This window comes from Mercenaria mercenaria, chromosome 9 (genome assembly GCF_021730395.1).
Source record: "Mercenaria mercenaria strain notata chromosome 9, MADL_Memer_1, whole genome shotgun sequence".
In the NCBI taxonomy this organism is placed as follows: Eukaryota; Metazoa; Mollusca; class Bivalvia; order Venerida; family Veneridae; genus Mercenaria; species Mercenaria mercenaria.
In genome coordinates this window covers 26,287,543-26,305,930 of record NC_069369.1, presented here as the reverse complement: position 1 = coordinate 26,305,930, position 18,388 = coordinate 26,287,543, and the positions used below count along the sequence as shown (strand labels likewise).

Genomic DNA, 18,388 nt, shown 5'->3' with positions numbered 1-18,388 from the left:
CTAAGCTCTAGGCCTTCTGGTTTATTTTTAGAAAATTTTTGAAGATTTTTCTATGTAAAATCAAGTGACCCCTGGGGCGGGGTCAATTTTGACCCGGGGGTCATGATTTGAATAAATTTTGTAGAGGTCCACTAGACAATGCTACATATCAAATATCTAAGCTCTAGGCCTTCTTGTTTATTTTTAGAAAATGTTTAAAGATTTTCCTATGTAAAATAAAGTGACCCTTGGGGCGGGGTCAATTTTGACCCCGGGGTCATGATTTGAATAATTTTAGTAGAGGTCCATTAGGCAATGCTACCTGTCAAATATCTAAGGTCTAGGGCTTCTGGTTTTTGAGAAGAAGATTTTTTAAGATTTTCCTATGTAAAATCAAGTGACCCCTGGGGCGAGGTCAATTTTGACCCGGGGGTCATGATTTGAACAATCTTGGTAGAGGTCCACTAGGCAATGCTTCACACCATATATCTAAGCTCTAGGCCTTCTAGTTTTTGAGAAGATGATTTTTAAAGTTTTTCCTTTCGGTTGCCATGGCAACCAGAGTTCTAAATGGAATTCAATTCTTTGAATAATTTTTGTAGAGCTTCACCCAAGGAACATTCCTGTGAAGTTTGAATGAAATTGGGCTTGCGGTTTATGAGGAGATGTCATTTAAAGTAAAAGTTTACGGACGGACGCCGGACGCCAGATGGTGACTGATCCTAATAGCTCACCCTGAGCCTTTGGCTCTGGTGAGCTAAAAATCTTAAACAATACTTATATGCTTTTGTTGCCCCTGTTATTTTCTTGTTTAGAAGCAAAAACATATACAGCTTTATAGGCCCGTTTACACTATGTTGTAAACCTACAGCATATTGACACAATACATGTTCAAATGTACTGACAGTGAGAAAAGGTATAAAAACCTAACTTCAGGTTGATAATAACTGAACTCAGTTTACATGAGGAACGGATAAAAACCTAACTTACATGGAATCGTGGAAGGATAAACACCTAACTGACTAATATTCTATAGAAATGTAAATTGTATGATTACTGTACATATTAATTTACTGTATAAGAGGTGTCGTCTTCAAACTTTGTCATTAATTTTACAAGATGTTATATGTATGCCCATTACAGTAAAATATTTTTCATAAAATTATTAATATTATTATTATATATATAACACTGTGGCTTTAATATAACATATCTGTATAGATATCATCTTACAATATAATTAAATTATTTTCCTGGTACCTACGTACTTTTCTGAACAGCCAAAATTATCCAGGACAAAAAATGTGAATCAAAACTAGAATGTTTATAATTACTGAGCTGGCTTGCTAAAATGAAACTGAGTTTACATAATTTACAAAAAAAAACCCCAAAAGAACTTTAATTTATGGTTTCATTTCACGTTACATTACGTCAACAAACAAAAATAAGTCAACAGTTGTCTGTTTAATCTGTACAATTTGGAATTAGATGGTCTTACATGGAACCTAGTGAGTGAATGTTCTCAAAAACTACTGGTACAATTACCAGCATCCCACGCCTAAGGACATTTTTCACAAAACATACTGCATGCCAATACAGCATCTTGGCATGAACAAAAAAAATTACAAAGAGTGCCAGAATGTCACAATATACACCCGTCACGTAGATGCTACAGTAAAACCTATTCTGTATAAGTTTGGTAGACAGTAAGCCAAAACAATGACATATCCAAGTTTAACAATCAGGTTAAAAAGTTTCAAGAATAAACTATTTATAGTAGCAACAAATGAAGTAAGTTTTGTTTTTCTAAGACCACAAAAAAAACTGCCTTACCAAGAAGAGATACCTTAAACACACACCTAAAATTTGAAAGTGACATCTATGTTGTATCACAGAAAAGTGGTCTTGATTTTTCCCTACGGTCAATTATAAAAAAAGTTACGATATAAGTTATTTATAGTCACAACAAAGGGACGTTAATCTTGAAAAAAAAATCTAAGTCCCCACCAGTTACATCAAAATCCCTCCATGCATGAAGAAGATATGCTCCGGAAAAAGTCATTCTTGTATCTGACCTTCGACCTCTAAGCGTGACCTTGACCTTAGAGCTAGGGGTCTGGATCTTGTGCATGACATGTCGTCTCATTATGGAGAACATTTGTACCAAGTAATTTCAAAAAAGTTATGAACGGACATGAAATAGACCCTGTTAACCTTTGACCTCTAAGTGTGACCTTGACCTTTGTGCTAGGGGTCTGGATCTTGACAAGACCTGTTGTCTCATTATGGTGAACATTTATGCCAAGCTATTTCAAAATCCCTTCATGGATGGCAGAGTTATAGACCGGACACAAAAGAGACACTGTTAACCTTTGACCTCTAAGTGTGACCTTGACCTTGGAGCTAGAGGTCTTGGTCTTGAGCAAGACAAGTTGTCTCATTATGGTGAACTTTTATGCCAAGTTATTTCAAAATCCATTCTTGGATGGCAGAGTTATGAACCGGACACGAAGTGTGATGGATGGAAGGAAGGACAGATGATGGAAGGAGGGAAGGATGCAGCCTATTTCTATGTCCCCCTTTTTTCTTCAAAAAAAGGCGGGGAACAAAAATGCATAGAGTAAAATATATTAAACAGGTTCTTTTTCCCTTAAATCATTTAATTTTGTGGGTACAAAATTAAATTTAGTGGTTTCAGTCAAAACAGCTATCTTGCAGGATATGAATTTGAGGATTTCAATTTTTAACATAAACAGAAACCTCTTGTGACATGGACGCCTAATCAGACATTGACTAAAGGGTGATTATAAAAGCTCTACTATTTGAAAAATTACCAAGAGTCATGGTAAAATGTACAGAACAACTTAAAGGCTTAAAACAAAACAATACACAGCTATATATGACCAAAGCATTCCAAACATGAGGGCCATCAAAGCTAAGCTAGCTCAACAAAGTCTCACATTTCAATTGAGAAACCTGACTTGTGCACAAAGTAAAACCTTTGGATTTGAAGAAAGTTAATACTCAAAAATGGTGTGTTGACACTATATTGGTGCAGATCAATCAAGCAGTTCATGAGAATAAAAGTACAAGAGGGTCATGATGACACTGAATCATTCACCTGAGTAATATGAGCCACATGTTTCAAATGGCAAACTGACGCTAAAATATTAGAAAGTAGGTCAGTAGGTCACATTCATGATCACTGAAAGACAGTTTTAAGATTGGTGTGCAAACTGTACATGTCATCCAAATTTCAAGGCTGTATCATTAACAAGAGGGTCATGATGACCCTGGATGGCTCACCTGAGTTATATGAGCTACATGTTTCAAATGTCAAACTGATGATAAAATATCAAGAAAGTCAGTAGGTCACATTCATGGTCAATGAAATTCAGTTTTACGATTTGTATGCAAAACTGTGTATGTCATCAAAATTTCAAGGCTGTATCTTAAAAAACAAGAAAGTAGGTCAGTAGGTCAAGGTCACAGTCAAGTGACATCATATTACTTGGGGTCATCAGGTAACTATAGATAAACAGTCTTGGAAATAGGATCAGATGATTTTTTAAGTATTTTTCCTATGTAACTCACATAATAACTAAGTGACCCCAGGGCAGGGCCTCTTTTAACCCAAGGGGCATTGTTTGAACAGTTTTGGTAGAGGACTACAAGACAATGCATCATACCAAATATCAAAAGCTTAGGTCGTGTAGTTTTAGACAAGAAGATTTTTAAAGCTTTTTCCTACATAAGTCTATATAAAACTTGGGACCTCTTTTCACCCAAGGGGTACAATTTGAACAATTTTGGTTGAGGACCATAATTCAATGCTACAAACCAAATATCAAAGGTCTAAGTGTTGTGGTTTCAGACAAGAAGATTTTAAAACTTTTTTTCCTATATAGGTCTATGTAAAACTTGGGACCCCCGGGGCGGGGCCATATTTGACCCCAGGGGAAAAATTTGAAAAATCTTGGTAGAGGACCACTAGATGATGCTACATACCAAATATCAAAGCCCTAGGCCATGTGGTTTTGTACAAGAAGATTTTCAAAGTTTTCCCTAATATAAGTCTATATAAACCATGTGACCCCCGGGGCGGGGCCATATTTGATCCTAGGGGGATAATTTGAATAATTTTGGTAGAGGACCACTAGATGATACTCCATACCAAATATCAAAGTCCTAGGAAGTGTGGTTTTGTACAAGAAGATTTTCAAAGTTTTCCCTATATAAGTCTATATAAACCATGTGACCCCCCGGGCGGGGCCATATTTGACCCTAGGGGGATAATTTGAATAATTTTGGTAGAGGACCACTAAATGATGCTACACACCAGATATCAAAGCCCTTGGCCCTGTGGTTTTTTACAAGAAGATTTTTTAAGTTTTTCCTTTCGGTTGCCATGGCAACCAGAGTTCTACACGGAATCATGGCAACCAGAGTTCTGCACGGAATTCAATTCTTTGAACAATTTTGAAAGGGGGCCACCAAAATTTTTTTAGAAAATGTTGACGGACGCACGATGCATGACGGACGACGGACGGAGGACATTGAGTGGTCACAATAGCTCACCATAAGCCTTTGGCTCAGGTGAGCTAAAAAGACCCTACTACTAAGAGGGGTTAAAGGTCAAGTATGGAAAGGGTACTGACATTCTTTATTTTGATGGAATTAACTTATATCAGAACAGGAGTGCCAGAATGTCACAATATACACCCATATCAAATTTCTTTACACTAGCACCTGTTTTAATTCTGTGGTTGTGTAGTAATTATTGTGATTCTTTTATTTTTCTAAGTCCATAAAAAAACTCCTTACCAGGTAGAGATACCTTAAAATACACCTAAAATTTGAAAGTGACATCTATGTTGTGCCACAGGAAAGTGGTCTTAATTTTCCCTATGGTCAGTTATAAAAAAAGTTACAAAAAAAGTTATTTATAGTAACAACTAAGGGAAGTTAATCTTAAACAAGAGGGCCAAAATGGCCCTAGGTCGCTCAACTGAGTAACACACCATAACAGTGTAATCCCACGTAACCCAGATATAAACTTATCCTTGAGATCATCAAGACAAACACTCTGACCAAGTTTCATTAAGATTGGGTCAAAACTGTGGTCTCTATAGAGTGTTCACAAGCTTTTCCTATTATCTGGCCTACTGACTAGTTTTTGACCCCACATGACCCAGTTTCAAACTTTACCTAGAGATCATTAAGACAAACATTCTGACCAAGTTTAATGAAGACTGAGCCATAACTGTGGCTTCTAGAGTTTTCACAAGTTTTTCCTTTGATCTGAGAGTGCGACCTAGTTTGTGACCCCACATGACCCAGATTCAAACTTGACCTAGAAGTCATCAAAAAAAAAAAAAAAAAGAATCTGACCAAGCTTCATAAAGATTGGGTCACAACTGTGGCCTCTAGAGTTTTCACAAGCTTTTCCTTTGATTTGACATAGTGACCTGAGTTTGTGACCCCACACGACGCAGCTTCGAACTTGACCTAGAGATCATCAAGACAAACATTCTGACTAAGTTTTATAAAGATTGGGTCAAAACTGTGGCATCTAGAGTGTTCACAAGCTTTTCCCATGATATGGCCTACTGACCTAGTTTTTAATCCCACATAATCCAGTTTCAAACTTGTCCCAAAGACAATCAAGACAAACATTCTAAGTTTTATAAAAATTGGGTCAAAACTGTGGCATCTAGTGTTCACAAGCTTTTCCCATGATGTGGTCTACTGACCTAGTTTTTAATCCCACATAACCCAGTTTCAAACTTGACCCAAAGGTCATCAAGACAAACATTCTGACCAAGTTTCATGAAGATTGAGCCACAACTGTGGCCTCTAAAGTGTTCAAAAGCTTTTCCTTTGATTTGACAGTGTGACCTGGTTTTTGACCCCACATCACCCAGATTCAAATCTGACCTAGAGATCATCAAGACAAACATTCTGATCAAGTTTCATATAGATTGGGACACAACTGTGGCCTCTAGAGTTTTCACAAGGCAAATGTTGACGGACCACGCACACCACCGGATGCCGGACAACGAACGGTCTCAATACCTTGAGCACTTTGTGCTCAGGTGAGCTAAAAAAAAAATATCACCCCCCCCCCCACCCCAAAAAATTCTAGGTCAACACAAAAATCCTTACCAGGTAGAGATAGGTCAAAACACCTTTGGATGTAACATGCATGTTGTACTTCAGAAAAGTGGTCTCGATTTTTCCCTATGACTAGTAATGAAGAAGTTACAATATAAGCTATTTATAATGGTAATAAAGGGAAGTAATTATAAAGAAGGGACCTGCGCATGACACTCTGTCTCATGGTGGTGAACATTTGTGCATGAAGAAATGCTCTGGACAAAGTCATTCTTGTATCTGACCTTTGGCCTCTAAGTGTGACCTTGACCTTAGACCTAGGGACCTGGTTCTTGCGCATGACACTCCGTCTCATGATGGTGAACAATTGTGCCAAGTTATATCAAAATCCTTCAAGACTAGCTCAAAATCCTAAAACTAGGTAACTAATAATTCTAACTAATAATTAACATACCCTGTACAAGAGAGATGACACCATTAATGAGTTATATGCAATTATTATGTTTTTCTTATTATGATACAAAGAATGCACATATAATTACTTATTTTATAACTAATAATTAAACCAAGAAATCTGAGAACTAAACAAATTAATCATCAATCTGCTAGGGTAGTCCATTTACTGCTGAGGTGTAATAGGAAAATAATGAACAACTTGAATCATTATCTCATTAGTGTCTGCAGACTTTATGCCCCTTCTACAGGTAAGGCCATAAAAAACAATTAACTACTTGGAGGGACACTGGATATAAAATTATATAAGAAATCAAAACTAGAGTTGTCACAGGAGTGACGAATTATACCCCCACAATATGGCATTGTCACAGAACTAAGCCAATGTCAAAGTCGAACTTGCTTGACCTTTGACCTACTGACCACAAAATCAATAGAGGTCATCTGCTAGTCATGATCAACCTCCTTATGAAGTTTCATGATCCTACGCCCAAGCGTTCTCAAGTTATTGCCTGTAAAAGGTTTAAATGACCTTTGACCTTTGGAACTCAAAATCAATATGGGTCATCTGCTTGACATGGCCAACCGCCAGATTAAGTTTCCTGATCCTAGTCCCAAGCATTCTCAAGTTATTGTCCGAAAACTGTTTAAATGTTCCGGGTCACTGTGACCTTGACCTGTGACCTACTGACCTCAAAATCATTAGGGGTCATCTGCTAGTCATAACCAACCTCCCTATCAATTTTCATGATCCTAGGCCCAAGCATTCTCAAGTTATCATCCAGAAACCGTTTAACTATTCCATGTCACTGTGGCCTTGACCCTTGACCTACTGACCTCAAAGTAGAACTTGACCTGTATTTCATGATGTTACACCTGTGTTACAAAATTTATGATCCTAGGCCCAAGTGTTCTCAAGTTATCATCCGGAGACCATTTAACTGTTCCAAGTCACTGTGACCTTGACCTTTGTCCTACAGACCTCAAAGTCGAACTTCACCTGCATTTCATGATGTTACACCTGTGTTACAAAATTTATGATCCTAGGCCAAAGAGTTCTCAAGTTATCATCCGGAAACCATTTAACTGTTCCGAGTCCCTGTGACCTTGACCTTTGACCTACAGACCTCAAAGTCGAACTAGACCTGCATTTCATGATGTTACATCTGTGTACCAAACTTTATGATCCTAGGCCCAAGCATTCTCAAGTTATCATCCGGAAACCATTTAACTGTTCTGAGTCCCTGTGACCTTGACCTTTGACCTACAAACCTCAAAGTCAAACTTGACCTGCATTTCATGATGTTACACCTGTGTACCAAAATTTATGATCCTAGGCACAAGCATTCTCAAGTTATCATCCGGAAACCGTTTAACTGTTCAGGGTCACTGTGACCTTGACCTTTGACCTACTGACATCAAATTCGAACTTGACCTGTATTTTCTGATGTTACACCTGTGTACCAAAAATTATTTAAATTGGTCAAGCCTTTCTTGAGTTATCATTCGGAAACCATGCAAAACCAACGGACCGACCGACCACCAAGCTCACTCCTATATACCTCACAAACTTCGTTTTGTGGGGGTATAATAAACAAGAGGGCCATGATGGCCCTATATCGCTCACCTGTTATCATTGCACTTGAGGACAAGAAGGTCCTCAGAAAAAATATCTAAGTCCAAAGGACAGGAACAACAAAGGGAAGAAATTTAACCAAAAAGAAAATAAAATTCTTAAAGGTACACATATGTCAAAATACACCTAAAAATTGGAGGTACCATCCATGTTGTACCACAGAAAAGTGGTCTCAGTTTTTCCCTACGGCCAATAATAAAAAAGTTACTAAAAATAAGCTATTTATAGTAACGTAAAAGGGAAGTAATTAAAAAAAAAAATATTGTAAGTAAACAACAGAAGGATCTGCCAAATAAATCTGTTGACATAAATGAAATTTCAGATCAGTATCTTCAATAGTTACAGAGATATACCCATTTTAATTTGAAATAAAGGGAGGTAATTTGACATAAAATCAGTCCATAGTTATCTACCCTGATTGGCTCAGTCCAACTAATGACAATAATGAAATTTCAAATAAGTCCTATAAGTACTTACTGATATAAATCCATTTTGATTACAATCAGGGGAGGTAATCAGATATAAAATAACTCTGGAACCTACGATTGGATCTGATTTGTCATGGAATCCAAGATTTATTGTTGTGAAGATATTTTGGAAGTTTGTATCAAATAAAACCATAAATGAAGTATCTATATGGCTGCAAAAGCCAAAATAGCCGATTTTGGACCTTTAAGGGGCCATAACTCTGGAACCCATGATGGAATCTGGCCAGTTTAAGAAAGGAACCAAGATCTTGTGGTAATACAAGTTGTGTGCAAGTTTGGTTAAAATCAAATCATAAATGAAGCTGCTATTGTGCAGACAAGGTCAAAATAGCTAATTTTGGCCCTTTCAGGGGCCATAACTCTGGAACCCATTAAGGGATCTGGCCGGTTTAAAAAAGGAACCAAGATCTTATGGTGACACAAGTTTTGTGCAAGCTTGATTAATTTCAAATCATAAATGAAGCTGCTATTGTGCAGACAAGGTCAAAATAGCTAATTCTGGCCCTTTCAGGGGCCATAACTCTGGAATCCATAATGGAATTTCGCCAGTTGAAGAAAGGAACCAAGATCTTATGGTGATACAAGTTGTGTGCAAGTTTGATTAAAATAAAATCATAAATGAAGCTGCTATTGTGCAGACAAGGTCAAAATAGCTAATTCTGGCCCTTTCAGGGGCCATAACTCTGGAACCCATATTGGAATCTGGCCGGTTCAAGACAGGAATCGAGATCTTATGGTGATACAAGTTGTGTGCCAGTTTGGTAAAAATCAAGTTATAAATAAAGCTGCTAGTGTGCAGACAAGGTCAAAATAGCTTTCAGGGGCCATAACTCTGGAACCCATAATGGGATCTGGCCAGTTGAAGAAATGAACCGAGATCTTATGGTGATACAAGTTGTGTGCAAGTTTGCTTAAAATAAAATCATAAATGAAACCTCTATCATGCAGACAAGAAATTGTTGACGGACGGACGGACTGACGACGGACGACGGGTGATCACAAAAGCTTACCTTGTCACTATGTGACAGGTGAGCTAACAAAAGGCCATAACTCACTCAAAAATTGTTGAACCAGTCTGATTCTGACAAAGTTTGGTCAAAATCAAGGATGCAGAGTGATTTGAATAGCCCACCATCTGATGATGGTGGGCTAACAAAGGTTGCTGAAAAACTTTAACCAAGAAAGCTCAAGCTGATGCTGATGCCGATGCCGGGCGAGTAGAATATAGCACCCCTATTCTCCAAATAGTGGAGCTAAAAAGTGTAACATTACCTGTTTCTTACATATAGATTATTAAACAAAAGGGCCAAGATGGCCCTAGGCCGCTCACCTGAGAAACACACCATAATACACCATAACAGTGTAAATATGTTTGACCTAGTGATTTCATGGAAAAAAATATTCTGACCAATTATCATTAGAATTGGAGCAAAAACAAGTATTTTCCTTAATTTGATCTATTGACCTAGTTTTTGACCCCATATGACCCATATTCGAACTTGACCTAGATTTCATCAAGGCTATCATTCTGACCAAATTTCATGAAGATCAATGGAAAAATACAGCCTCTATCGCATACACAAGGTTTTTCTTTGATTTGACCTAGTGACCTACTTTTTGAACCCAGATGACCTATATTCAAACCTGACCTAGATTTCATCAAGGCTATCATTCGGACAAAATTTCATGAAGATCAGTTGAAAAATACAGCCTCTTTCATCAAGGCAATCATTCTGACTTATTTTCAGGAAGATCAATTGAAAAAAACAGTCTCTATCGCATACACAAGGTTTTCTTTTGATTAGACCAAGTGACCTACTTTTTGACCTCAGATGACCCATATTCGAACTTGACCTAGATTTCATCAAGGCAATCATTCTGACCAAATTTCATGAAGATCATTGAAAAATACAGTCTCTATCGCATACACAAGGTTTTCTTTTGATTTGACCAAGTGACCTACTTTTTGACCCCAGATGACCCATATTCGAACTTGACCTAGATTTCATCAAGGCAATCATTCTGACCAAATTTCATGAAGATCATTGAAAAATACAGCCTCTATTGCATACACAAGGTTTTTCTTTGATTTGACCTAGCGACCTACTTTTTGAACCCAGATGACCAATAATCAAACTCAATCTAGATTTTATCAAGGCAATCATTCTGACAAAATTTCATAAAGATCAATTGAAAAATACAGCCTCTATCACATATACAAGGTTTTTCTTTGATTTCACCTAGTGACCTAACTTTTGAACCAAGATGACCCATATTCAAACTTGACATAGATTTTATCATGGCAATCATTCTGATTTAATTTCATGAAGATCAATTGAAAACTATAGCCTCTACCGCATACACAAGGTTTTTCTTTGATTTGACCTATTGACCCACTTTTTGACCCCAGATGACTCATATTCAAACTTGACCTAGATTTCATCAAGGCAATCATTCTGACCAAAATTCATGACGATTAATTGAAAAATACAGCCTCTATCGCATACACAAGGTTTTTCTTTGATTTGACCTTGTGACTTAGATTTTGACCCCAGATGACCCATTTTCGAACTTGGCCTAGATTTCATCAAGGTAATCATTCTGACCGAAATTCATGAAGATTAACTGAACAAGAGCTGTTTCCATAGGATGACAAATGCCCCCTAAGGCACTTTGAATGGTTATGGCCGATGTTAGAGTTTAGGACCTTTGACCTACAGAGCTGGGTCTTGCGCGCGACACGTCGTCTTACTGTGTCACACATTCATGCATACTTATTTTAAAATCCATGCATGAATGACAAAGATATGGACCGGACATGCCCATCAATGCACTATCATGAAAAATTACCTTTAACGTCTAAATGTGACCTTAACCTTTGAGCTACGGACCTGGGTCTTGCGTTTGACACGTCGTCTTACTGTGGTACACATTCATGCCAAATTATTTGAAAATCCATCCATCGATGACAAAGATATTGACCGGACACGCCCATCAATGCACTATCCTTTAACGTCTAAGTGTGACCTTGACCTTTGAGCTACGGACCTGGGTCTTGTGCACGACACATCGTCTTACTGTGGTACACATCCATGCCAAGTTATTTGAAAATCCATCCGTCGATGACAAAGATATGGACCGGACACGCCCATCAATGCACTATCCTTTAACGTCTAAGTGTGACCTTGTCCTTTCAGCTACGGACCTGGGTCTTGTGCACGACATGTCGTCTTACTGTGGTACACATTCATTGCAAGTTATTTGAAAATCCATCCAACGATGACAAAGATATGGACCGGACACGAAATCTGCGGACAGACCGACAGACAGACAGACGGTTCAAAAACTACCAAAATTCATGAAGATTAATTGAAAAATATAGCCTCTATCTCATACACAAGGTTTTTCTTTGATCTGACCTAGTGACCTAGTTTTTGACCCCAGATGAACCATTTTCAAACTCGGCCTAGATTTCATCAAGGTAATCATTCTGACCAAATTTCATGAAGATCAGCTGAAAAATACAGCCTCTATCGCATACACAAGCTAAAATTGACAGACAGACGCCGGATATCGAGTGATCAGAAAAACTCACCTGAGCATTGCTCAGGTGAACTAAACAAGAGGGCCAAGATTGCCCTAGGTCGCTCACCTAAGAAACACACCATAACAGCGTAAAACATGTTTGAACTAGTGATTTCATGGAAACAAATATTCTGACCAATTTTCATTTAGATAGGACCAAAAAATTGGTCTCTTGCGATAAAACAAGCATTTTCTTAGATATGACCTAGTTTTTGACCCTAGATGACCCATGTTCAAACTCAACCTAGATTTTATCAAGGCAATCATTCTGACCAAAATTCATGAAGATCAACTGAAAAATACAGCCTCTATCACATACACAAGATTTTTCTTTGATTTGACCAAGTGACCTAGTTTTTGACCTCAGATGACCCATATTCAAATTCTACCTAGATTTCATTAAGGCAATCTTCCTGACCAAATTTCATAAAAATCAATTGAAAACAAGAGGACCATGATGGTCCTGAATCGCTCACGTCTTCCCAAATTACCCAAGTTTTGAGTATGACGTCGTTTTTTCTATTATTTGATATAGTGACCTAGTATTTGAGCTCATGTGACCCAGTTTAGAACTTGACCTAGATATTCTCAAGATAAAAATTCTGACCAATTTTCATGAAGATCCATTGAAAAATAAGGTCTCTAGAGAGGTCACAAGGTTTTTCTATTATTTGATCTATTGACCTAGTTTTTTAAGGCACGTGACCCAGTTTCAAACTTGACCTAGATATCATCAAGGTGAACATTCTGACCAATTTTCATGAAGATCCATTCAAGGGTATGGCCTCTAGAGAGGTCACAAGGTTTTTCTATTTCAAGACCTACTGACCTAGTTTTTGATCGCAGTTGACCCAGTTTCAAACTTGACCTAGATATTATCAAGATAAATATTCAGACCAACTTCCATACAGATCCCATGAAAAATATGGCCTCTAGAGAGGTCACAACGTTTTTTTATTATTTGACCTACTGACCTACTTTTTGATGGCACGTGACCCACTTTCAAACTTGACCTAGATACCATCAAGATAAACATTCTGACCAATTTTTATGGAGATCCATTCACAAGTATGGCCTCTAGAGAGGTCACAAGGTTTTTCTATTTTTAGACCTACTGACCTAGTTTTTGACTGCACATGACCCTGTTTCGAACCTGACCTAGATATCATCAAGATGAACATTCAGACCAACTTTCATGAAGATCCATTGAAAAATATGGCCTTTAGAGAGGTCACAAGGTTTTTCTATTATTTGACCTACTGACCTAATTTTTGATCGCACATGACCCTGTTTCGAACTTGACCTAGATATCATCAAGATGAACATTCAGACCAACTTTCATGAAGATCCCATGGAAAATATGGCCTCTAGAGAGGTCACAAGGTTTTTCTATTATTTGACCTACTGTCTTAGTTTTTGACGGCACGTGACCCACTTTCGAATTTGACTTAGATATCATCAAGGTGAACATTCTGACCAATTGTCATGAAGATTTCATGAAATATATGGCCTCTAGAGAGGTCACAAGGTTTTTCTATTTTTAGACCTACTGACCTAGTTTTTGACCGCATGTGACCCAGTTTCGAACTTGACCTAGATATCATCAAGATGAACATTCAGACCAACTTTCATACAGATCCCATGAAAAATATGGCCTTAGAGAGGTCACAATTTTTTTCTATTATTTGACCTACTGACCTAGTTTTTGATAGCACGTGACCCAGTTTCGAACTTGACCTAGATATCATCAAGGTGAACGTTCTGACCAATTTTCATGAAGATCTTGTGAAATATATGGCCACTAGAAAGGTCACAAGGTTTTTCTATTTTTAGACCTACTGACGTAGTTTTTGATCGCACGTGACCCAGTTTCAACCTTGACCTAGATATCATCAAGATGAACATTCAGACCAACTTTCATACAGATCCCATGAAAAATATGGCCTTTAGAGAGGTCACAAGGTTTTTCTATTATTTGACCTACTTACCTAGTTTTTGATGGCACGTGACCCAGTTTCGAATTTGACCTAGATATCATCGAGATGAACCTTCTGACCAATTTTCATGAAGGTCTTGTGAAATATATGGCCTCTAGAGAGGTCACAAGGTTTTTCTATTTTTAGACCTACTGACCTGGTTTTTGAAGGCACGTGACCCAGTTTCGAACTTGACCTAGATATCATCAAGGTGAACATTCTGACCAATTTTCATGAAGGTCCATTGAAAATTATGGCCTCTAGAGAGGTCACAAGGTTTTTCTATTTTTAGACCTACTGACCTAGTTTTTGTTGGCACGTGACCCAGTTTCAAACTTGACCTAGAATTTACCAAAATGAACATTCTGACCCATTTTCATAAAGATCCCATGAAAAATGTGACCTCTAGAGATGTCACAAGCAAAAGTTTACGCACGCACGGATGGACGGACGCACAGACGGACGCTGCGTGATCACAAAAGTTCACCTTGTCACTTTGTGACAGGTGAGCTAAAAACAGTCAATCGCATACACAAGATTTTTCTTTAATTTGACCTAGTGACCTAGTTTTTGACCTCAGATAACCCATATTCAAACTCGACCTAAATTTCATCAAGGCAATCAGTTTGACCAAATTTCATGAAGATCAACTGAAAAATACATCCTCTATTGCATACACAATGTTTTTCTTCGATTTGACCTAGTGACCTAGTTTTTTACCCAAGATGACCCATTTTCGAAGTCGGCCTAGATTTTATCAAGGTAATCACTCTGGCTAAATTTCATGAAGATCAGTTGAAAAATACAGCCTCTATTGCATACACAAGGTTTTTCTTTGATTTGACCTAGTGACCTAGTTTTTGACCCCAGATGACCCATTTTCGAACTTGGTCTAAATTTCATCAAGATAATCATTCTGATTAAAATTCATGAAGATCAATTGAAAAATACACCCTCTATCGCATACACAAAGTTTTTCCTTGATTTGACCTAGTGACCTAGTTTTTGACCTGAGATGACCCATTTTCGAATTCGTCCTAGATTTCATCAAGGTTATCATTCTGACTAAAATTCATGAAGATCAATTGAAAAATACCGCCTCTATCGCATACATAATGTTTTTCTTTGATTTGACCTAGTGACCTAGTTTTTGATCCAAGATGACCCATTTTCAAACTCGGCCTAGATTTCATCAAGGTTATCATTCTGACCAATATTCATGAAGAATAATTGAAAAATACAGCCTCTATCACATACACAAGGTTTTTCTTTGACTTGACCTAGTGACCTAGCTTTTGACCCGAGATGACCCATTTTCGAACTCGGCCTAGACTTCATCAAGGCAATCATTCTGACCAACATTTATGAAGATCAATTGAAAAATACAGCCTCTATCGCATACACAAGGTTTTTCTTTGATTTGACCTAGTGACCTTGTTTTTGACCCGAGATGACCCATTTTCGAACTTGGCCTAGATTTCATCAAGGTTATCATTCTGACCAATATTCATGAAGATCAATTGAAAAATACAGCCTCTATCGCATACACAAGGTTTTTCTTTGATTTGACCTAGTGACCTAGTTTTTGACCCCAGATGACCCATTTTCGAACTCGGCCTAGATTTCATCAAGGTAATCATTCTGACCAAAATTCATGAAGATCAAATGAAAAATACAGCCTCTATTGCATACAGAAGCTAAATGTTGACAGACGACAGACAGGCGACAGACAGACGACAGACGACGGACGCCGGACATCGAGCGATCAGAAAAACTCACCTGAGCAATGCTCAGGTGAGCTAAAAACCAAACATTCAACTTACCAATACTAAAATATTTATACATCATAAGATCTCTGTAATCGACAGTTTGTACAACGTAACTTCTGAATGCCTCGAGAAAAAACTGAATTGTCGCCTCCAGTTCTTTTTCCTCTGGTTCCATCTCACGACCAACAGAAGAAAATTCTCTGCAGGATGCCATTGTCAAACAAATAACTATCAAAGCTGATATTTAGACCTTAAGTTACAAAACAGGCAATTCTCATATCAACTATCTGTCACTTTCTCTCATTGTCTGAAGTATGCTTATACCTGAAAGTAGTAAAACATAAGAATTAAAAGAAGATACTTACAGTATCAAACTTAATTAATAAACTCAGTTTTTATTCAGAATAATAGTTAGATGCAAGTCCGTACAATTTCCTTTAGCTTTCATAATATATTACATATTAATAAAAAGAACTGTGATAAAAAACACTAGAACTGTTTGATAAACATTTACTGATTTTTTGTCTATAGTAAATACTATTACCAGTATGTCATTTTATTATATGACTCCTTAAATAAATTGCTGGTCCATGGTTCCTGCCACTGACCAGTCTTATGTTCAAAACTAAATTTAGTTGGGCTTAGAAGTCAAAAATTTAATGAGAAGTTTAAGGAATATGAAATAAAATACTTGAATTGCTTGCCAGTTTACAGCCAAATGAGAGCTGTTGCTTAACTACTCAACAGCCTTGTCAATTGAATGGATATACATGTAAAGTTAACAAGAGCCATGTTACACACGGCTAATCCCCCCGCCGGGCATATTATAATTCAAGGCTAAAGTTCCTGGCAAGTTAGTGTCTGAAAGTATTAATTTTGGGGAAAGCTTTGAAGAACCGTTTAGTTGTGGTCCGCATCAGGGGGTTTTAAAGATGTGGAAGACAGAATAAGTCAGTAGTGAGGTGGTTTACTGCTAAATTTTATTAATTTTCATGAACAGTATAGCTATGATGTTTTTCTATATGGCTACTGTAAAAAAAGGAATGGAAAGCTAACAGGGAACACGAATGCCAGAATGTCACAATAATTGCCCGTCGCAGCAAATTTCTTTACTCTAGCAGCTGTATTTGCAAATGGAATGTTAATTTTGTTTAGTAATCATTGTAAGTCTTCTGGGTTTTTTTAAGTCCACAAAAAAACTCCTTACCAGGTAAAGATACCTTATATATAATAAAATACACCTAAAATTGGAGAGTAACATCTATGTTGTACCACAGAAAAGTGGTCTTGTTTTTTCCCTACGGTCAATTATTAAAATGTTACACTATAAGTTATTTATAGTAACAACTAAGGGCAGTTAATCTTACAAAAAAAAAAAACAAAAAAAAAAAAAAAAAAAAATTGCAGGTCCACATAAAAATCTTTATCAGGTAGAGATTGGTCAAAATTGGATTTAGCATGCATGTTGTACTACAGAAAAGTGGTCAAGATTTTTCCCTACGACTAGTAATGAAAAAGTTACAATAAAAGCTATTTAAAGTAACAACAAAGGGAAGTAATTCTAAAGATGGGAACTGCGCATGACACTTCGTCTCATGATGGTGTATAATTGTGCCAAGTTACATCAAAATCCCTCCATGCATGAAGAATAAATGCTTCAGACGAAGTCATTCTTGTATCTGACCTTTGGCCTCTAAGTGTGACCTTGACCTTAGACCTAGTGACCTGGATCTTGTGTATGACACTCCGTCTCGTGGTGGTGAACATTTGTGCCAAGTAATATCAAAATCCCTCTATGCATGAAGAAGAAATGCTCTGGACAAGGTTTTCATTCTTGTATCCTTTGACCTCTAAGTGTGACCTTGACATACCTAGGGACCTGGTTCTTGCGCATGACACTCCACCTCATGGTGGTATATATTTGTGCCAAGATGTATCAAAATCCCTCCATGCAAGAAGAAGATATGCTCCGGACAAATTTTTTTAAGAAAATATGATAAAGGGGAATAACTCAAAAAACAGGCAAGGTAGAGTTATTGTTCTTGCACACTGCACTTCCTCCCAATGTGTTCTATCAGTGTATGAAGTTTGAAGAAAGTCCTTCCAGTACTTTTGGGGTTATGCTCCGGACAAAATGTTTTAAGAAAATATGATAAAGGGGAATAACTCAAAAAATAGGCAAGGTAGAGTTATTGTTCTAACACTGCATTTCCTCCTTAAGTGTTCTATAAGTGTATGAAGTTTGAAGAAAATCCCTCCAGTACTTTTGGAGTTATGCTCCGGACAAAATGTTTTAAGAAAATATGATAAAGGGGAATAACTCAAAAAATAGGCAAGGTAGAGTTATTGTTCTTGCACACTGCACTTTCTCCAAATGTGTTCTATCAG

General features: G+C 37.4%; 1 protein-coding gene across 1 annotated transcript in view; it reads right to left on the bottom strand.

The window, feature by feature from the left end:
• The window catches only part of LOC123546060 (antiviral innate immune response receptor RIG-I-like), a 117,518-nt gene that overhangs the window by 85,279 nt on the left and 13,851 nt on the right, over window positions 1–18,388 (bottom strand). Inside the window, exon 3 of the mRNA XM_053550472.1 lies at window positions 16,055–16,324. Coding sequence (XP_053406447.1) covers window positions 16,055–16,214 — 160 coding nt within the window. The 5' untranslated portion in view covers window positions 16,215–16,324. The remainder of the gene's footprint in view (window positions 1–16,054; window positions 16,325–18,388) is intronic.